The following is a 21,404-nucleotide window of genomic DNA, read 5'->3' as shown; positions in this document are numbered from 1 at the left end:
AGGTTAATTCTGCCAACTGCCGGCAATTCGATCCTGACCAGCTCAAGACTGACTCAGCCTTCTATCCTTCCGAAGTCGGTAAAATGAAGATCCAGATTGTTGGGGGCAATAGGCTGACTCTATAAACCGCTTACAGAGGGCTGTAAAGAACCATGAAGCGGTATATAAGTCGAAGTGCTATTGCTGTGGCTATTAAAATTTGGGAGCTTGACAATTGGCACATATTGACTATGGTTGCAGCGTCCTTGGGTCAAGGGATCACCATATGTGGCCTTCTGACCAGCAAATTCACCGTGTGATTCAGTTAATAACTGCAGCGATTCACTTAACAACCATGGCACAAAAAAAGTGGCAAAATCAGGCACGACGCCGTGAACCTTAGCAATGAAAATTCTGCTCCCAATTGTGGCTGTAGGTCGAGGATCTTTAAAAAAAAACAACCTCTGGGCATTTTTAAGTTTTATCCTCCGACGTTGAATGAGATCGTCCTAGAAAGTCTGGGTGGCCTTTGGAAATGCATTAGCCAAGTGTTGAATTGCAGGCACAGAGACCAGACGGAACCAGGCTTTGTGGATGTCGCTCCAGGGAAAAATATCCACATTGTCCTTCCCAAGCTTTGAATGCGAAGAGACTTGTCAACCATTTGTCTGAAATGGGACAGGGTTTCCTTCCTGAGCAGGGGGTTGGACTAGAAGACCTCCAAGGTCCCTCCCAACTCTGTTATTCTGTTCTGTTATTCCGACTACCTCTAGGCTCACGGGACGACAACATGACAAAACGTCAGCTGCAGTTGCCCGAGGAAGGCTGTCGTGTGCAGACGGACCCCCCCCCCCCAAAAAAAAATAAAAACAAAAATGAAATCACAAAATATCTTTTCTTTCCCCTGTCATTTTGCGTTTGGGGGAGCAGAGTTTGGGCTTGCAGCTGCTAAACGACGCAACTCTTCAAAAGTCAAAAAACAGAGAGGGGGGGGGAAGGAAGAACGAGCAGAGTGGCTTTACTCCACTGTCCAAGGAAAGTTGCCAATGGGAAGGAATTCCGCAGAAGGTAAAAGAGACTAATCGAACTGGATTATAAATTTGTTATTATGATGGGGGACTGGAATGGAGTTTTGGTGCCGTTTGAAGACAAGATGGGATCCTCTAAAAACTTTTTAAATTCGAAATTGCCTAAAGCTTTTTTTGATTTGAAGGAAGATCTGGAATTATGGCGGGAAAGGAATATGAGAGACAGACTTGTTCTTACAGAAAATATATGAAAGAATCTTTTGTTATAAATATGCATAGGTACCTTGATAGAAAAGGTTTGGGATGCTAGTCTTATTTTGAATCCATTGGATAATGGGGTATTATTGTAGATTGTGATGTTAAAGAAACTAATTTGATGTTGAATATAAGAAGGATAGTTTGTTTATTATAGAAGAATGGGTGTCTAAAGTTTCGAATCTTGCAGAGATGTCTAAGATTTTTTGTGTATTTGAAAGATCATTCACAGGAAAGATATATTTCAGTTTGGAGGAGATGGATAGATTATATTTAGAACAAATATGGGACTAAAAAGTTCCATTTAGCTTATGAGTAGATTTTAGTGGGATATTGCTATTGGTACGTTGTTTGTAGTTATGTTAAAGGGGAGTTAAAGCACATTATGAATTTGGTTAATTGTATATTTGCATAATTTTTATTTAGAATATGTTTATTGTAACTATAATCCTGTATTTAGCTCTGGGAAGTGGGGGGGGGAAGTGGGTGGTTTTGGGGTGGGGGGGATTTGGGGATATATTGTAAAACTTTGTTTTTGTAAAACTTTTCAATAAAAAAAAGAAAAAAAAAAGAAAGATCTTCTTTGAATTGCCCCATAGCCTCTTTTGCTGGCTATTGTTTTTGAGTCAACGGGGGGGGGGGGAATCCGCAGGGGAAAATTAAATCCCCCGTCTGGCATCTCTTGGGGATCCTCTTTGTGGCAACCTCTGCTACGGAGCTGTTTTGCAGCTGCATTTCAGAAAGAGAGCTGTTTTCAAGACCTTTGGGGCTTCACCAATCCTGACCTCCCCTGTGCCTGTTCTTTGCTGTTGCACCGAAAAATACATCCGTATTTTTTTCCCCCCAAATAAGAATGTTAGTTCGTTTTCTTTTCTCACCCTTGCTTCCACCCAAAAGCCTCCCTTGCCATGTCTAGATCCAGTCTTGAAACACGGCCGAGAGAACCTGCGCTGTCGTAACCCTCCCAAATCTTTGTGTCTTCCTTACAGAAGCTGAGAATCTGAAGTTTGCTCCAGGGGTTGGTTAGCTGAGTAAATCCAGAGCCCCGGTGCCAGATTCAAGAGGCGCGTGGCGCCATCTAACGGTGTTCAGATGCTCCCCCAAATTTAGCACTTCATGTGGACTCAGAATGGCGTTTTTTTTGGGAAAAGAACTGAAATAGTAATTCCAGACAGAGAAATTGTTGGATGACCATTGTCCTCTCCTTTTCAAAGTTTATAATAATAATAATAATAATAATAATAATAATAATAATAATAATAATAATAATAATAATAATAATAATAATAATAATAATAATGGGATGCCAATATGAGGAGAAGAAAAGTTAAGCAATTAGGCTTTAAGAGAAGTAAAATTCCAGCTGGGAGCCAACAGGAAGAAATCTGAGAGATGGATTTTGTCGTTTGCGAGCATCGGGGTGAAACCCTGGTTAGGCCTGAACTCAAGAAGCTTCTTGGGTAAGAAGCAAGATGTCTTCAAGGAAGAACAAAGAAAGTCCAGTTGCCTCTTTTAAAAAAAGCACCTTTGGGACAACCCTGACCTGAATGACTGAGAATCTCCTTAGACGTTTAGAAGAACTTTGCTCCAGATGGCAAGTATGACATGTTAAGAACATCTCAGATCAGTTTTCTTGTTGAGTGGCCACTACAGGACTTGGGAGCACTCAGAGGAAGGAGAAGATAGAGACATCCAACCATCTTCTCCCTTGTCCTTCAGAGCTAGAACATGTCTACTTATGCTCCAACAAGCATCTTAGGATAGAGTAGAACAAGAGTTGGAAGGGACCTTGGAGGTCTTCCAGTCCAACCCCGTGCTCAGGCAGGAAACCCTATCCCATTTCAGACAAATGTTTGTCCAATCTCTTCTTCAAAACTTCCAGCATTGGAGCATTCACCACATCTGGAGGCAAGTTCTTCCACTGGCTAATTGTTCCTCACTGTCAGGAAATTCCTCCTTAGTTCTAGGTTGCTCCTCTCCTTGATTAACTTCCATCCATTGCTTCATTGCCAGCATCAAGTTCCCTTCGTCCAGTGCGCTCGCACAGGGAGGGCCTTCTCAGGGTGCCGCCGGTAAGAGATTGCCGGCGGGTAACACCCAGGGGAAGGGCCTTCTCAGTGGGTGCGCCTGCCCTCTGGAACCAGCTGCCCGTGGAGCTCAGGACTGCCCCTGACCTGCGTTCATTCCGCCGGGACCTGAAGACTTGGCTCTTTGAGCTCTCCGGCCCAGGCTGAGAATTTTTAACTGGGGTTTTTATTTTCAGGGATAATTTAATCTTTTTAATTCTTTTTTAACTTTTGTATTTTGTATTGGTGTGATTTTAAAATGCCCTGTAAACCGCCCTGAGTCCTTCGGGAAAGGGCGGTATATAAATCTTAAGAAAATTAAATTAAATTAAATTAATTCTTCTCCTGCCTCCCGGTGCTTTGGAGAATAGCTGGATTCTTCTTGATATCTTCACCCTGTCACCTCCTATTCTTCCCCCCCCCCACCATCTCTGCCAATTGTCCTACTCTGATGGACAGGACTAACCCCATGGAATTGCCTCGCTTCGCCCTCCTTCGACCGTCGCCTAAGCAAAAGGGCACACGGGCACATCTTCTGGGTTCCTCTCTCTGGGTGCCCAACCACCTGCCCACAAAATGGCATTAGGATTTTTTTGGGGGGGTTGTTTTCTTATGGAGGGGTTTGGGAAGGCGTTCTCTCTCCTTTGCGGGGGTCTTTACCTTGTTGCTACACTTTCTGATGGTGGACGTAAGCTCACTCACTACCATGTCCACACACTTCAAGGACGGTTCCTTCAATTTTTGCATCTGCTTTTTCACTATGGTTTCAAAAGCCAGGTCAGGCGTGAAGAGGCCCGTTCTGCACGATGACAAGGGGCAGGGGAGGGAGGGAGGGAGAAGAAGCCATGAGGAGGGAAGGAAGGCGTGAAGCAGAGAGAGGGAGGAGAGAGTCAGAGAGAGAGAGAGAAAAAAAAGAAGAGAAAAAATAACACAAGGTAAGCAGAGAGAGAAGTAAGATTTCTTCTTCTTCTTCTTCTTCTTCCTGGATCGCTCGCTCGACGGGCAGATGTTCCCCCAGCGGACACTGCTATAAGATTCCATGTGCTGCCAAGGATCTAGTGAACTCTGCAGGTTAGAGAAAGGGGTGGGAAATGGCAAGCTAGGGGCGGGGCGGGCCTGAGTTTTAAAAAAAAGGATGCAAGGGAATGCTCAGAGATGGACCTTCCCGTTGTTCCTGTCCCCCTTTCCTCGCTCAAGCCAAGATTGGGAGCCTGCTTCTTCTCTTAACGTGGTTGACCGGCTCGCTCACGGCGACATATCAACGGAGCCCAGTCAAGGTGGCATCTTGAGAACTTGAAGAAGGTCGCTGTGAAAGTGTTGGCAACACACCTGTCTCCCTAAGGGACTTTCACTTTGGACACCGTGTTAAAACTTCCCATCGTCTTAAAAATCACTGAGTTACGAAGACATGTCTAGGTCACCTCAGCCAAACCTTGCTCAGTCCAAGATCTACTAAGTCAATGTTTCTCAACTTTGGTCCCTTTCAAGATGCATGGACTTCAACTCTGCAGCCTGCATGCTATAATCAGCATTCATTTCTCTTTTTTTTCCTTCCTTCCTTCCTTCCTTCCTTCCTTCCTTCCTTCCCTTTTTTTTGTGTTCTTCCTTCTCCTGTCCTTCAGAATAAAAGGTAAAGGTAAAGGTTCCCCCACACATGCGTGCGAGTCGTTTCCAACTATAGGGGCCGGTGCTCATCTCCGTTTCAAAGCCGAAGAGCCAGCGCTTGTTCGAGGACTTCTCCGTGGTCATGTGGCCGGCATGACTAGACGCCAAAGGCGCACGGAACACTGTTCCCTTCCCACCGTAGTGGTCCCTATTTTTCTACTTGCATTTTTTACGTGCTTTCGAACTTCTAGGTTGGCAGAAGCTGGGACGAGTAACAGGCGCTCACTCTGCTACGCGGCACTCGGGATTCGACCCGCCAAACTGCCGACCTTCTGATCGACAAGCTCAGCGTCCTAACCCACTGAGCCACCGCGTCCTTCAGAATAGGTTGGCTTTAAAACAAAAAAAAAGGACTTTCTCAGAGATATGGATTTTCTGCTGTTCGGAGGTGGGCGAGAGAGGTGGGAAGAGTAAAACAAAAAACGAAAAAAACAACAGAGAAAGGAGGTGGAGGGAAAGAAGGGAAGAAATAAATCCAGAAGCAGAGAAGGGCTTGAAAAGAAAAGGAAAGAAAAAGCGAAGAATGTGGCTTGGACGGGAAGGAAAATTAACACAGAAGTAGGAGAATGGGGAAGGCTGGTCCTTCCCATCCTATTGTTCAGATGACACTGTATACTTGGCAGCCCAAGGGCTCGTGATCCCCAGGAGCGAATGGCAAATTTCTGGGTGCTGCTCATAGACACAGGACCCCCCAACCAAAAAACAAAAACAAAAAAAAAACACAAAACCCAACAGGATAGAAAAAGACAACAACTCCCAGCATTCCAGAACCTTGAGGAACCTGCATCACGTGTGTCCCTTCCGTCAAAGGACTCTAACACAACCTTAAAAAGGTAAAGGTAAAGGTTCCCCCGCACATGCGAGCTAGTCGTTTCCGACTCTAGGGGCCGGTGCTCATCTCCGTTTCAAAGCCGAAGAGCCAGCGCTTGTCCGAGGACGTCTCCGTGGTCATGTGGCCGGCATGACTAGACGCCAAAGGCGCACGGAACGCTGTTACCTTCCCACCGTAGTGGTCCCTATTTTTCTACTTGCATTTTTTTACGTGCTTTCGAACTGCTAGGTTGGCAGAAGCTGGGACGCATAACAGGCGCTCATTCCGTTACGTGGCACTCGGGATTCGACCCGCCAAACTGCCAACCTTCTGATCGACAAGCTCAGCGTCCTAACCCACTGAGCCACCGCGTCCCTTTTAACACAACCTTACTACATTTCCCCCCCCCTCTTTTTTACTAAAGTAATTGTGAATCTTGTCCTTCCCTGGGACTGTCTACCATAAAGATCATTCTCAAGCTCGGCCATGCCTTTCTGATCGGCTAGGATCACTTCAAGCAAGGTTCATTCAGGTCTAGTTATGCTGTGAAGGAAGGCAACCCCACGAGAAGACAACAGGACGTTTGCGCCAGGCGGGACCAGCAACCCTAGATCACAAATGCTGTGCTTCAGCTGGTGGCGGGGGTGGGGGGAGGTGGTCGCGAGCATGTCGGGGGGTCCCATGCTCCACTTCCCGGCTTTACCTTCTTGGTGCACTGTCTAACCGTATTGATTAATTCCGAAATGACCATGTCCACACATTTCAGGCAGGGCTCTTTAATCTTCTTCACCTGCTTCTTCACAATGGTCTCAAAAGCCATGTCAGGTGTGAAGAGGCCAGTTCTACACATGCGAGGGTGGTGATGGTGGAGGAGGAGGAGAAGAGGGGAAGGGCGGAAGGAGATAGGGCGGGGAGAACGTCATTGCATTGCATCGGGGTGTAAAAGGGGTTGCTTATTTACGCAGAAAGTCAGCCGGCCTGTGAGGAGGGAAGCGCGCAGATGCCGAGAAAGACAACCCAGGGGTCAACTAGAATTTCCTAAGGTCTCGACAGGAGAGAATATTTGTAGTTCAGGGTTGAATTGTGGGGTCTCTGAGCTTGGCGGTTTCCTTGGAGACATTCCATTACTGATGATGTTGCCTAGCTTGGTGATGAAACGGCTACAAGAAAACCACCAAGCTCATAGAGGACCTAGGAACCCATAGTCCTTCCTTCCTTCCTTCCTCCCTCCCTCCCTCCCTCCCTCCTCTGCATAAATTCCATTCCATTCTGGCATTGGTGATGTTACCTAGTTTGGTGATGACACGGCTGCAAGAAAACCACCAAGCTCAGTCCTTCCTTCCTTCCTTCCTTCCTTCCTTCCTTCCTTCCTTCCTTCCTTCCTTCCTTCCTTCCCTCCCTCCCTCCCTCCCTCCCTCCCTCCTCTCCATAAACTCCATTCCCTTCTAGCATTGATGATGTTACCTAGTTTGGGAAATGAAACGGCGGCAAGAAAACCACCAAGGTCACAGAGCACCGAGGATCCCCCGCAATCCCTAAGGTCGATCCAACCAGCTTCCTGACCCTCATCCTTCAGGGATCCACCTCCATTTGCAAATGTCAGCCAGTAAACCTGCTGGACTTCTCCTAGTTCTGGAACCGCTTATGTTTTCCAGAAGCGTACGATGATTTTAGGAGGCGGCGTCAGACGGTCAATTTGGCAACTGAGATTCTGCAACGTTGCCTGGGACTCAAGGCTTATGCAGAAGTCCTGCCCAAACATGAGCCTGTCTAAGGGAGGAGAGCTCTGGAGCTCAGGGTGGAGTCCTCGGTGCTGTCTGGCCTTTAACCAAGCTCAGAAAGCACCAAGGGCTCCACGTGATGCCGTACGGCCCTTGTGGGGAAAAAATTAAGTGGCTGAGGATTGTCAAGACCTCTCAAGAAGAGAAATGGGGGGCGGAAAGGCAATCTCGGGGCTGGTCTCCTAAAAAAAAACACTTTCTTTCAGGGCTTTGTGCAGTGTAAAAGCTGCACGTTGCAGGCCAACCCAACTCTGATGGCAAAGCTCCTTAGATAGCTAAAATCAAGCAGCTATTCTCCATTAAACCTCTGTTTGGGGCAAATTTCCTTCCTAAATCTTACGCCATCTCAGGTTTACCTCTACCGACCTTAAGATGAATTTTTTTTTAAAAAAAAACATGCTTAAGCCTCCTAAATCTCATGCTGTATTTAACTTCTCTGTAGCAATCTTGGGCTAAAAACAACGCCCTCCTGGGCGTGCTGTATATTAAAGCACATTTCAACATTTATCAAAGTGGGCCTTGAACCCGGCGGCTCGTCTGAGAAGAGTAGAATCCAAAAAACCGGGTCCCCTTTTGCCTCTTAATAATGGGGTCGTCCCTGCTGCCCAGCCGACAGAGGGTGGGGAGTATAAAACTCACTTGGCTTTTATTGGAAAAATGAAGAAATACCCCCAGAGGAATAAATAAGTAATTCAAAAAAAACAAAACCCCACACACGAAAAAACTAGAATGCGCGGAAATGGACAGACCTACTTTGTGGTTGAAAGAAAAAGAAGCTTATTTTATCAACGGCTGGAGAAAAGAATAAAGGACTAGGAATTAAATTTGTATTAGCGAATGATAAACTCAGACAACACGCTGTTGAATAAGTACTACTGAACTGTATGGGGGAAAAAAATTAATACAAACTTCACCCCCAAAATAAATAAAAATAAAACCCATTGGGTTTTGACCTTAAGGAAGACTATCTGAGAAGCTTCATGCATACACCATCACTAATGGATTGTGAAGGTCAGCTCTGGCCACTATTCAGAAAAGCAACCTTAAAACTCTACATGGTCCTAACTTCCCCACCTCCTTGTCCTTTTTGAGACAACTTAATCTTCCCAACACAGAGAGGAGACTTTTTCTCAGGAGAAAGAACATAAGTAATAGCAGAACCTACCCAACTATTTCAAAATCAAATGGTCTGGGCAGATGTTTGGAGCAACCTACCATACCTCTGAAGTCTTCTGGCCTTGATAATTCTTAGAGGTATGCTGAGAAGAAGCTAGGAGAGCGTAAAAAATACATGCCTGATGCCGTGGATGTTCTTAATCGCATAGCTGATCTCTCTTCGAAGCTCCTTCTCATCAAATTCCATCTGCACCAGGAGAAAGAGATGTGGATGAGGAAGATCAAGAGAGGGACACCCCAAATCACTTTATGGATACAAAGGATCCCCAAGGAGGAAGAGAAATCAAACTTCTTAAGTCTGGAGATGTGAGGGAAGAACATCTCCTAGCATTCTGAGAAACATTACCTCCTTTTTTAATTATTATTTCTTTGTTGGATAGACCTACAAAGAGCACCCTTGTCCTACCAGGCATCTTCCGGACGTTCTTCTTGAATCACCAAGGGAGATGGCTATTTATTTATTTTTCTTTATCAAATTTATTTAGCTACCCATCTCATAGTACAGGATGCTGGATGGCTGCCGTAACAAAGCTATGCACTTATTGAAAAGCGCTACGGGATGGTGGAGAAACCAGCTTGGCAACTAAAACATAACTATATGGCTGTCCTAGCACCATTTTTTTTATATCGACCGATTTCCTACTGCCCGTTTCTTTATTAAAACTCTACCTCAGCTTTAAGTGACCTGGTGCTTTGCTGCAAGATGGATGAGATCTTACAACTGCTTAGAAATTGGGGAGTTACCGTAACCATTTTGAGAGTATCTGGAAGTGTTCTACCTTGATTTGATTTAAATGTCAATTAAATGTCAATGGTGTCCATCAAAATGGAAAAAAAACACTGTTCTGTAGCATTGTCTTGAGTTAGAACCTAGAAGTTCTAGAATTACAGGTCTATGTTTATGTTTTAGGTCTTCAGACAGAGGCCCTCAACCTGGCAGATATGGATTAAGAAGGACATCAAGATATGAGGAAAGAAGGACGTCAGGATATGAGGACAAGTGCCTCAACAGTCAACAGAGACTGAGTTTTACCTTCACGAGCTCAAATGGGAATCGTTCGTGAAAGATGCGATTGATCCGGGCGCCACCAGAGAGTTCGTAGGTGTCGATCTGATCTCCAGAACCTTCAATGCGCTTCTCAAAGTCCACAGCAAACTGCTGAACCATCCTGGAGGTAGAGAGAGAGAGAGAGATTGTTATGGTGGAAATATCTGCTCTGGCTTCCAAGAACATGGAAGGACCTTCTACTTCTAGGGAATCGTCTGGGCTGCTGGAACTTTTATGGAACATTTATTTATTTTATTTATTCAATTTATATACCGCCCTTCTCCCGTAGGACTCAGGGCGGTTCACAAGGCTCTTAAAAACAGATACAACAATTACAAAAATTAAAATCGATTAAAAAGAATTATATAAACCTTGCTATAAAACCCCGGTTAAAAAAAAGTTAAAATCCCAATTAATATGCTCAGTCCAGGCCGGAAAGCTCAAAGAGCCAGGTCTTCAGGTCCCGGCGGAATGAGCGAAGGTCAAGGGCAGTCCTAAGCTCTACAGGCAGCTGATTCCAAAGGGCCGGCGCACCCACAGAGAAGGCCCTGCCCCTGGGTATTGTCCGCCGGCAATCTTTTACTGGCGGTACCCTGAGAAGACCCTCCCTGTGGGAGCGCACAGGACGAAGGGAGCTTGATGCCGGCAGCAGGTGTTCCCTCAGATATCCTTGATTTTTTGACCTACAAAGTTCCTACTTAATCCCATCTTCCCACATACCACTACAACGTAGGACTTACTGGAGCAAAGCTTTGGTCTTCCGGGCTGGATCGTCCGGGCGGAAGTTCTTGTATTCATCTACTTCCTTCTCAATAGACAGCAGCTGATTCTGAAGCTTGTTCCTCAGGCCTGGGAGAGTGTCGCGGATGTGATTGGTCAGTTGCTGCACAACACAGGCAAAATGGGGGTCAAAACATGAGCCAAATTGTATTTTTTAATGCTCTTCCTTCCATCGGTAGCTTCACACTTTGGGCAACTCTTGATCGGCTTAGGCCTTTTCTGCAGTGGTTGCTACGCAAACATCACACTAATTGAACTCCACGGTCATTAAGTGAGTAATTGTGAGCCCTGGTGGTGCAGTGGTTAGAATGCAGTACTGCAGGCTATTTCTGCCGACTGCCGGCTGCCTGCACTTTGGCTGTTTGATCCTGACTGGCTCAAGGTTGACTCAGCCTCCCATCCTTCTGAGGTCAGTAAAACGAGGTCCCAGATTGTTGGGGGCAAAGAGGCTGACACTGTAGACCGCTTAGAGAGGGCTGTAAAGCACTGTGAAGCGGTGTATAAGTCTACGTGTTACTGATATCTATCTATCTATCTATCTATCTATCTATCTATCTATCTATCTATCTATCTATCTATTTCTGTCTGTCTGTCTATCTATCTATCTTTCTATCTCTATCTTTCTATCTCTTTCTATCTATGTATTTCTGTCTCTCTCTCTGTCTCTCTCTCTCTAATCTAATCTATCTCTATCTCTATCTCTATCTATCTATCTATCTATCTACCTTTCTATCTATTTTTATCTATCTATCTATCTATCTATCTATCTATCTATCTATCTATCTATCTATCTCTTTCTGTCTATCTGTCTGTCTATCTATCTATCTCTATCTATCTATCTATCTGTCTGTCTGTCTGTCTGTCTGTCTGTCTGTCTATCTATCTATCTATCTATCTATCTATCTATCTATCTATCTATCTATCTATCTCTGTCTATCTATTTATCTACCTACCTACCTACCTATCTATCTGCCATGGTATCTGTCGTTACTTTGAATAGTTCTAAATCTCAACGTATACGTGGTTGTACTTTGACAATAAAAGTTCATTCAACATTCAACAGTTTAAATTGAGGACAGTGAATCCAGTGGGCAGATTTATATGACTCGGCAGCTCTGCAGGTAAACGTTACCTGATTCAAAATTTTCTGCAGGTAGGGAGTCCCCATACGGTCCGCCATGTGTCGGTACGCCGGGTGGGAGAGGAAGAACTTGCGTTCGGCCGCTAAAGCAGCCTGAATGTCCTTCTTCCCATCGATGTCCTTCTGGCTGCGGTTCACCACCCCGATGTAACCTACGGAAGGACACCAGACATCGGAGGACGAACATCAGATTAAACAGAGGCATAGAATCAAGATCACGCGAGGTATTATTACCGCTTTACAAAACCCTAGTAAGACCACACCTGGAATACTGCATAAATCCAATAAATCAGAATAAATCAGGTGCTAAGGTTGTATGAAAACTGGAATTTGAGGCCGCACAATTGTCTGTGTTTCCCCTCTTATTTTCTTTAACAATGGACAGGATGCCTCGGAAATCGTTTCTTCCTGTTAGGATATATATATCAAAGAATCAAGATAGAAGCCATCCAGGAAATTCTGCCACAATCCCTGAACCTTAATTCTACCAGGAAACATGAGAACATGGTTTCCTTCCTCAAAACAACAGGATGCTAAGCAAGGAATTCCCAGATTCCTAGACACGGAGGGGATAAAAGAATAAGACATCTGAGAAGAAATAACTTCGCTCTCCATCTTTTATACATACAGAGAGAGAAGAGACATAAGTGGAAAGGAATTTGACAAAGCTCGGTGGAATGAATTCTCCGTGGAATCTGGAGGATCTGATCTTTACAAGCTGGAATTATCACGTTTGGGAGGAAGAACAGAAAAAAAGAAAGTTTTCAGCCAGATTTAGCAGAGAAATGAATAGAGGTTGAGGATTCGGGATCAATGTTTTCAATCAGACCATCCCCATGGAGGTGTTTCCCCCCCCCCTCTTGATGTTACCCACCTAGATGCTACTGTAATGATAGCATGGGCTGGGGGGAAAAACCACCAGTTTTTTTTTACAAGTCGTTCTCAATTTACAACAGAGAATAGCAACGGTGAAGATGAATATTCTACTAAAAACACTCTTTTTATTTCAAACAATACCTATAAGATTGGGGGGGGGCAGGGCTTTTTTCCTCATAGGATGCTCAGAATGGAGTTCCGGCACCTTTTTTGGATGGAACTTTGTAGGGATGCGGTGGCTTAGTGGGTTAGGACGTTGAGCTTGTCGATCAGAAGGTCGGCAGTTTGGCGGGTCGAATCCCGAGCGCCGTGTAACAGAGTGAGCGCCTGTTACTCGTCCCAGCTTCTGCCAACCTAGCAGTTCAAAAGCACGTAAAAAATGCAAGTAGAAAAATAGGGACCACTACGGTGGGAATGTAACAGCGTTCCGTGCGCCTTTGGCGTCTAGTCAAGCCGGCCACATGACCATGGAGACGTCCTCGGACAAGCGCTGGCTCTTCGGCTTTGAAACGGAGATGAGCACCGGCCCCTAGAATCGGACACGACGAGCACGCATGTGCGGGGGAACCTTTACCTTTACCTTTACCTTGTAGGGTAGGCAAGGTGGGTTGTATGACATGTGTGAGTTCCGGCACCTTTTTCTTTTACAAAAAAAGCACTGGTGGGGGGGGGGGAACCTCTTTGATGAAAAAACGGACAGCATCCAATCATTAGCGCTTCAGAGGGGTTGCATCTAAATCCTCCCTTGAGCCAAGGAGGAACTTGCTAAGGAAAATAAACTTTAGAAGGAAAAGTGAACTCTTGCTTTTTAGTTAGAGTTGGAACGTTCCTCGGACAAAGGTGTTTCTCAACTGCTGGGACTGATCGTGTTTTTGTCTGTTCAAGAGGAAATTGGAACAAACAATTATACGCTCAATTTTTTTTTTTTACTTTTTTACCGCTCGTTTTCAACTTCACAAATAAAGGACAACAAAACATCTGCTGGGTGGTGTCTTTCTCTCTGTGTCTATAGGGGTTTTTTTGAAGCTGATGTTTGTTCACGATATAGCCAGTGCTTTTTTTGTAAAAGAAAAAGGGGCCGGAACTCACACATGTCATACAACCCCCGCCTTGCCTACCCTACAAGGTTCCATCCAAAAAAGGTGCCGGAACTGCGTTCTGAGCGTTCTATGAGAAAAAAAAAAGCCCTGGATATAGCTGTTGCAAAAGCCTGATAATGGTCATGAATTAAGGGCTTCCCGTGTTTTTTATAGTTTGAGCAGGCATTTGTGCATTTTTATTTTATTTATTTATTTATTTTATTACATTTATATACCGCCCTTTCCCGAAGGACTCAGGGCGGTTTACAGGGTGATTAAAAACAAAGATACAAAAGTTAAAAACAGATTAAAAAAATTAATTTTTGCTGAATAAAATGCTTTTTTGTTAAAAAAAAAAAAAGGCGAGAGATTCACGGGGCTCCAAAAGAGAGCAAGGCTCAGGCAGGTAACAAGGCGAGGACCTACTTTACCTCTCCTTAGTGGAAGCAGCTTGTTCTCCAGAACGTCCCGCGCATCGGTTCCTTCATCCATCAGGTCCAACTTGGTGATGACTCCAATGGTCCGTTGGCCTGTTAGGTTAGAAGCAAATCAGACAACTTGTGAACGACTAAGAAGAGAGTTATGGGTGGTGCGCTGGGTGGAGTTATTCCACCATAAAGCCTAGACTTTCCCATTAAGAAGAAAGCAAAGGATTAGCACTATCACCAGCTAGCAGGGATGATGTCACCTAGTTGGGTCATGAAATGTCTGCAAGAAAACAACCAAGCTCAGAGAGCATCAAGGATCTTTCAGTCCTCCTCCTCCTCCTCCTCCTCCTCCTCCTCCTCCTCCTCCTCCTCCTCCTCCTCCTCCTCCTCCTCCACAAACCTCACTCCCTTCTAGCACTGATGATGTTACCTAGTTGGGTCATGAAACGTCTGCAAGGAAACAAGCAAGCTCAGAGAGTACCAAGGACCCCTCAGTCCTTCTCCTCCTCCACCTCCTCCTCCTCCTCCTCCAACCTCACTCCCTTCTAGCACTGATGACGTTACCTAGTTGGATCATGAAAGGTCTGCAAGAAAACAAGCAAGCTCAGAGAGTACCAAGGACCCCACAGTCCTCCTCCTCCTCCTCCTCCTCCTCCTCTTCCTCCTCCTCCTCAAACCTCACTCCCTTCTAGCACTGATGATGTTACCTAGTTGGGTCATGAAATGTCTGCAGGTGAAGCTCAGAGAGCCCGAAAGAGGCCTCACTTCAACCCTGAGCTACAAATATTCTCCTCCGTTGGAATCTCCGGTTAATATGAAATATGTTTTGTTACTGGATACTTCTGTTGCCTGTTGATAACCACAAAAATGTGATGTTCCTCTGGTGTTTATAATTGGATCGCACAGTCCTGGTGCCATTTAGAAGTTTTCTAAACTTTCAAGCTTGCACATTCTTGATGTAAACATCTTGTGGGCTCCACAGTGATGCCACCCGCATCATGGTGGACTCTACATACATGGCCTCACTTCTCCCTGCCGAGCCTGTTGTGCTTCTTTCTTGAGTATCCTTATATTTTCCTTGCTGAGTTTCAGCTCAAGGATATGACTTTATCTGAGATATATAAATTTTATAAATTAATAAACTCGAATCTAGGATAGGATAGGATAGGATAGAATGAGAGTAGAGTAGAGAAGAGTAGAGTAGAGTAGAGTAGAGTAGAGTAGAGTAGAGTAGAATAGAATAGAATAGAATAGAATAGAATAGAATAGAATAGAATAGAATAGAATAGAATGAGAGTAGAGTAGAGTAGAAGAGAAGAGAGAGTAGAGTAGAGTAGAGTAGAGTAGAGTAGAGTAGAGTAGAATAGAATAGAATAGAATAGAATAGAATAGAATAGAATAGAATAGAATAGAATAGAATAGAAGGGACCTTGGAGGTCCTCTAGTCCAATCCCCTGCTCAGGCAGGAAATACCATTTCAGACAAATGGTTGTCCGATTTCTTCTTAAAAACTTCCAGTGTTGGAGCATTCACAACTTCTGGTGGCAAGCTGTTCCACAGGTTAATTGTTCTAATTGTCAGGAAGTTTCTCCTTAGTTGCAGGTTGCTTCTCTCCTTGATGAGTTTCCATCCGTTGCTTCTTGTCCTGCCTTCAGAAGGTGCTTTGGAGAACAGCTTGACTCCCTCTTCTTTGGGGCAACCCCTGAGAGATTGGAACCCTGCTGTCTTGTTACCCCTATTCAACATCTTTTGTTCTTGTTTGTGGATCCCTTTGCAATAATCCATCGCGCGGGAGACAAAAAGAAACTGGGTTGCAGAAAGCGATAGACCCAAGGCCCAAAACCTAAGGGTGGTCCTCACCTTGAGGGTCAACTTCCTTTGCGATCTTAAGAGCATCGGAGTTGGCCAGATCGGTGTTGGCTGGCGACACAGCCAGGAGGAGGCAGTTTTCTTTGGTGACAAACTGCATCAGCATGTCTCGGATCTGGAATTCAATGTCTACTGGCTGGTCTCCAACTGGGACTTTGGTCATTCCAGGAAGGTCCACCAGGGTCAGACTTAGGACTAAAGAAAGAAGAGAAAGAGATAACAAGACCCCGGAGGACTCATGAATGGACTACTGTGTGAAGCTTGAAGGGAACCTCAAGTAGAAGAACTTGCTATCAAGGTGGGGATGGGGAATGAACAATTAAAAATGCCGCACAAAGCCAGCCATGTCATTGTTGTTGTTGTTAGCTGTGAAGTCGTGTCCGACCCATCGCGACCCCATGGACAATGTTCCTCCAGGCCTTCCTGTCCTCTTCCTGTCATATCATTAGAAGCTTCGATTGTATGTTCCTCTCCCCGTAGGTTTTGTTCCCACCTCAAAATCCTAGAACTTTCCACCACCACCCAAAAAGGGGTTGTAGAGTTCTACTCCTCACTCTTGGCACGCTCCATGACTTACCATTAGGAGAGTAAACTCGGAGATTGATGGGGACGGAAGAGATTCCCTTGTTGGAGCCGGTGACTCTGTCGGTCTCCGCTTCAATCTCCATACGGATCTCCTCAAAGTCCGTAAATATCTTCCCTTTGCAGTGTAGGAATTCTCCATATTCTAGAGCGGGAAGGAGAGGGTTAGAAGATGATTAGGAGACAGGCCAAGGAGAAAACCAGGAAAAGTAGCAACTCCTTGGTGCAAAGAAGTGATCACAGCTCCTGGATGGGGAGATCTTAAATCAAGATCTTGATGTTTTCTTGGCCAACATTATTCAGGTTGACTGTCAACTTGGAAAGAGGCATCTACCGTGTTCTGCTCTCTGGAATATCCTCATTTCCCCCACCTCCTCTTTTTTTTCCCTCCTTGTGGACAAAGCTTCGGAGTAACACTGGGGAAAGACCTCACCCAGCCCTGTTTCCCACCCTGGACTTGAAAAGTTTGGGTCATGGTGAAGAGGGAGGGTACAAAACAAACTCACGTACCAGTTGTGGCATTGACCAGTTGCAGAACCAAGGGGCGTCGAGTCACAATCCCGGATCCACGGGGCAAAAAGTCCCTACAATGACAAGGAAGAAACGAGCTCAGAGATTCTTGTCATCCGTTCTTTCGTTTCTGAATTGCAGCAAAACTCGTCAAGACGCTTCTCAGCCGGGACTCAGCTCTGGCTGCCCCCAAGACTGCAAAGCTTTCTGGACACTGCGGTTGGCGGACCTTCTACGCCACCTTTCCAGCAATCCCACCAAGCCGCTTCTTCCTCCTCCTCCATAGCCCGGGAGTGATTGCCAGTTTCCATGGCAACCAGGCACGAGGATGTTTATGCTAGCTGCAACCACTGCAGTAGCCAGCGTGAGAAGGAAGGAAGGAAGGAAGGAAGGAAGGAGGGAGGGAGGGAGGGAAGGAGAAAAGGAAGGAAGCAAGGAGGGATGGAAGGAAGGAAGGAAGGAGGGATAGAAGGAAGGAAGGAAGGAGGGATGGAAGGGAGGAAGGGAGAGAGAGGGAGGGAGGGAAGGAGTGATGGAGATAATGGAAGGAAGGAAGGAAGAAGGAGATAAATAATGGAAGGAAGAAAGGGAGGGAGGAAGATAATAGAAGGGAGGGAAGGAAGGAAGGAAGGAAAGAAGATATATAGATAATGGAAGAGAGGGAGGGAGGGAGGAAGGGAGGGAGATAATAGAAAGGAAGGAAGGAAAGCAGGGAGATGGGAGGGAGGGAAAGAAGGAAGGATGGAAGGAAGGGAGATGAAAGAAGGGGAAGGAAGGAAGGTGAAAAGGAAGGAAAGAAGAAAGAAAGGAAGGAAATGAGAGAAGAGAAGGATGGATGGATGGAAGGAAGGAAGGAAACGAGAAAAACAGATTGAAATTCAGTAAAAGTGTTCATCACAGACCCAACCAGCCTTAAAAGAAGGTTCATTCTAGGAAGAAAGAAAGGAAAGAAAGAAAGAAAGAAAGAAAGAAAGAAAGAAAGAAAGAAAGAAAGAAAGAAAGAAAGAAAAAAAGAAAGAAAGAAAGAAAGAAAGAAAGAAAGAAAGAAAGAAAGGAGATAGGTGGCCTTCAACGCCCACCATTCCCCAGCCAGTCATGGTCACACGAAGCACATTCCGACGCCACTTGTCACAGCCCCTGAGAGGAGAGAGGGCTGAGATCGCAAGCCGGTCGAGGCAGGCCAGACAATCTCGGTTTATTTCGGACGCAGGTGTACAGCACAACCGGCAGCAGCACCGCCGCCAGCGTCTCCGGACGTATCCGGCGGAGAAGGCAGCTGACCGTGACTCACCATCACTCTGGATGGTCACGAATGAGGCTGGTTGGGAGCATTTGGCGCATGACGCCGGGGTGAAGAGGAGAGAAGCCGTCCTCTCCGGAGGCCTGGGGTGGAGGTGGGTGGGTGGGTGGGAAAGGCACCTCTCAAGGCTTCTGGATGCAGGGCTGGCGTCTCTCCTGCGTTTCCCAGGCTAACAGCCTTGTAACAACCGGATGATCTTAATTGCTCCTGAAAGGGAAGCTTGGCGCATGGCAGCAGCCTGGGAGAACAATCTGTCAGGGGAACCTGCTGTCTTAAGATCACTTCTTGGCCTCCTTTTGGTCTTCTGGCTTGCTGGCCTTCACTTAGCTCGAGCGCCCCTCCACCCCAGCTTTGCAAAAAAGGCCCAGCCAGGCATTTGTTGGAAAGCAATCAGAAGGTTATTTGCAGACACACACACACACACACACACACACACACGCACGCACACGCGTGCACACACGCGCACACACACTTCAGGAGAGAAAGTGGCCTCCCCTTCCTTCTTGCAAAACGGGGGTGGGGGGGTGGGGGATGGGGGTGGGGGGAAAGATGCTGAAATTCCCACCATCCTTACAGGAACGGTTAAGGGGTTAAGGATGCAAGTCCTTTGTTCTATCCACGTTCCTTTTTCATTTGTTTTCTCCCTGGCTTCTCTTAGGGGAAGGGAAGAAATCCAGAGGACCCACCACCACCAAAAAAAAAAATATATATATGGGGAAAAAAGGTGGAAAAATCTGGAAATTCGAAGATCAGTGTTGGTACCCTGTTAACACACAGCACTGCCATTTTCAGAACTTCGCAGGTTAAAAAAATATAATCAGAACAGCAAAGCGAATCTCAATCTTGGTTTTATCCCTTCCTTCCTTCCTTCCTTCCTTCCTTCCCTCTCCATCTCCTTCCTTCCCATCTCCTTCCTTCCTTCCTTCCTTCCTTCCTTCCTTCCTTCCTTCCCTCCCATCTCCTTCCTTCCCATCTCCTTCCTTCCTTCCTTCCTTCCTTCCTTCCTTCCTTCCTTCCTTCCTTCCCATCTCCTTCCTTCCCATCTCCTTCCTTCCTTCCTTCCTTCCTTCCTTCCTTCCTTCCTTCCTTCCTTCCTTCCTTCCCATCTCCTTCCTTCCTTCCTTCCTTCCTTCCTTCCTTCCTCCCCATCTCCTTCATTCCCATCTCCTTCCTTCCTCCTTCCTTCCTTCCTTCCTTCCTTCCTTCCTTCCTTCCTTCCCATCTCCTTCCTTCCCATCTCCTTCCTTCCTTCCTTCCTTCCTTCCTTCCTTCCTTCCTTCCTTCCTTCCTTCCTTCCTTCCTCCCTCCCTCCCTCCCTCCCTCCCTTCCTCAGCTAATATCACTCTGCTTTTCTTTAATTTTTGTTCAAAGATCTACGGAACTCCTTGCCACAGGATGTTCCTCTTCAGCCCTTCTTTCAGACCCCTGGACCGGCATTAAAACGTGCTGGATTTTAGCTAATAAGATACTTCCAATTTCTCTCTCTCTCTCTCTCTCTCTCTCTCTCTCTCTCTCTCTCTCTCTCTCTCTCTCTCTCTCTCTTAATGCATTTATATTTCCTGAATGACGCATTTCATTATAATCTACCTCTTTTCTATCTCCTGATGGCTTTCAGCACCATTTTGGAGTGGAAAGCTGGGGGTATGTCAACCCTGGAGAAATTTGGCCAAATTGAGGATTTGGGGTTAACCTGTTCCGGGAGTCACAAGCGTTAGGATTTGCAAACCAGCTTTAAGGTTTAGCGTAACTCAATCACCATAAACCGCAAACTCACTTAGCCATCCTCAAGACGGGTTCATTGATACGTCTGCATCTCTTTTGAAACTAAATGCATAAATGGCGCACCCAGAGGTTTTAGAACGGTGGAGTTCTAGCTGGGTTCAAATCTAACTTTCCCCCCTGCTCTAGATTTACCCTCCTTTTTCTAGAAGCAAGAACTTCACTGCGGCCCTGTCAAGTCGAGTGGGAGGCAAGGTGAGCGGCACACTGCCTGGCACCCCAAGGCATCCATTCAGACGGTGGAAGCCATAATCCCTGCGAGAAAAAACACCCACGGGACATGTCTTCCCCGAGGAGCAGAGGCTCATTTACAGGAGAACGAGAAAAACAGACTGAAATTCAATAAAGTTGTCATGACAGAATTGATCGGCCTTAAAAGAATGGAAATTGGGGAGGAAGGAGGAAGGGAGGGAGGAAGGAAGGAAGGAAGGAAGGAAGGAAGGAAGGGAGGAAGGAAGGAAGGGAGGAAGGAAGGGAGGGAGGAAGGGAGGAAGGGAGGAAGGAAGGAAGGAAGGAAAGGCAGGCAGGCAGGCAGGCAGGCAGGCAGGAAGGAAGGAAGGAAGGAAGGAAGGAAGGAAGTTCCTTTTTCCAATCTCTCCTTCCTTCCTTCCTTCCTTCCTTCCTTCCTTCCTTCCTTCCTTCCTTCCTTCCTTCCCTCCCTCCATCCATCTCCTTCCTTCCCTCTCTCTCCCTCCCTCTCATCTCCTTGCTTCCTCCCTCCCTCCCTCTCTCCCTTCCTTCCCTCCCTCCCTCCCATCTTCTTTTTCCTTCCTTCCTTCCTCCCTTCCTTCCTTCCCTCCCTCCCATCTTTTCTTTCTTTCTTCCTTCCTTCCCTCCCCTTCTATCTTCTTCCTTCTCCTCTTCTCTTCCTCCCTCCATCCCATCTCCTTGCTTCCTCCCTCCCTCCCTCCCTCCCTCTCTCCTTCCCTCCTCCTTCCCATCTCCTTCCTTCCTTCCTTCCTTCCTTCCATCTTTCCATCCTTCCTTCCATCCTTCCTAATGAAATTTTTGACCGGGCAAAGGTCAGCTGGGCAGGACTGACCGACTTCCTCACTCACCCCATCCTTCGTTCTCTCTACCTCTTTGCTGCTGATTACACAACAGCATTTTGTCGTGGGGGAAAAGTCATGTTTTCTCTCCGACCACGAAAAAGCTGCGGGAACAGCAGCCAATTAATCCAGGAAGAGATAAGAAGAAGAAAAAAAAGAAGAAGAAAAGAACCAAATTTGCTCCCTGCTTCCCCCACAGCCC

General features: G+C 46.1%; 2 protein-coding genes across 2 annotated transcripts in view; one reads left to right on the top strand and one right to left on the bottom strand.

The window, feature by feature from the left end:
• The window catches only part of DNM1 (dynamin 1), a gene marked incomplete at its 5' end in the record, with an annotated part of 66,271 nt that extends 48,913 nt beyond the window's left edge, over window positions 1-17,358 (bottom strand). Inside the window, 10 exons of the mRNA XM_081339481.1 lie at window positions 6,508-6,646; window positions 8,881-8,948; window positions 9,795-9,930; window positions 10,550-10,692; window positions 11,722-11,882; window positions 14,117-14,215; window positions 15,974-16,177; window positions 16,560-16,709; window positions 17,075-17,148; window positions 17,333-17,358. Coding sequence (XP_081195607.1) covers window positions 6,508-6,646; window positions 8,881-8,948; window positions 9,795-9,930; window positions 10,550-10,692; window positions 11,722-11,882; window positions 14,117-14,215; window positions 15,974-16,177; window positions 16,560-16,709; window positions 17,075-17,148; window positions 17,333-17,358 — 1,200 coding nt within the window. The remainder of the gene's footprint in view (window positions 1-6,507; window positions 6,647-8,880; window positions 8,949-9,794; window positions 9,931-10,549; window positions 10,693-11,721; window positions 11,883-14,116; window positions 14,216-15,973; window positions 16,178-16,559; window positions 16,710-17,074; window positions 17,149-17,332) is intronic.
• An 811-nt stretch (window positions 17,359-18,169) lies between these two features.
• CIZ1 (CDKN1A interacting zinc finger protein 1) overlaps window positions 18,170-21,404 on the top strand; it is a gene marked incomplete at its 5' end in the record, with an annotated part of 11,077 nt that continues 7,842 nt past the window's right edge. Inside the window, 2 exons of the mRNA XM_081339480.1 lie at window positions 18,170-18,468; window positions 20,303-20,348. Of these exons, the coding sequence (XP_081195606.1) occupies window positions 18,170-18,468; window positions 20,303-20,348 (345 nt within the window). The remainder of the gene's footprint in view (window positions 18,469-20,302; window positions 20,349-21,404) is intronic.

Source organism: Vipera berus (genome assembly GCF_964194415.1).
Source record: "Vipera berus genome assembly, chromosome: 15".
NCBI classification, from domain to species: Eukaryota; Metazoa; Chordata; class Lepidosauria; order Squamata; family Viperidae; genus Vipera; species Vipera berus.
The sequence above is the reverse complement of the archived record's forward strand: the minus strand, read 5'-3'. Positions and strand labels throughout refer to the sequence as shown.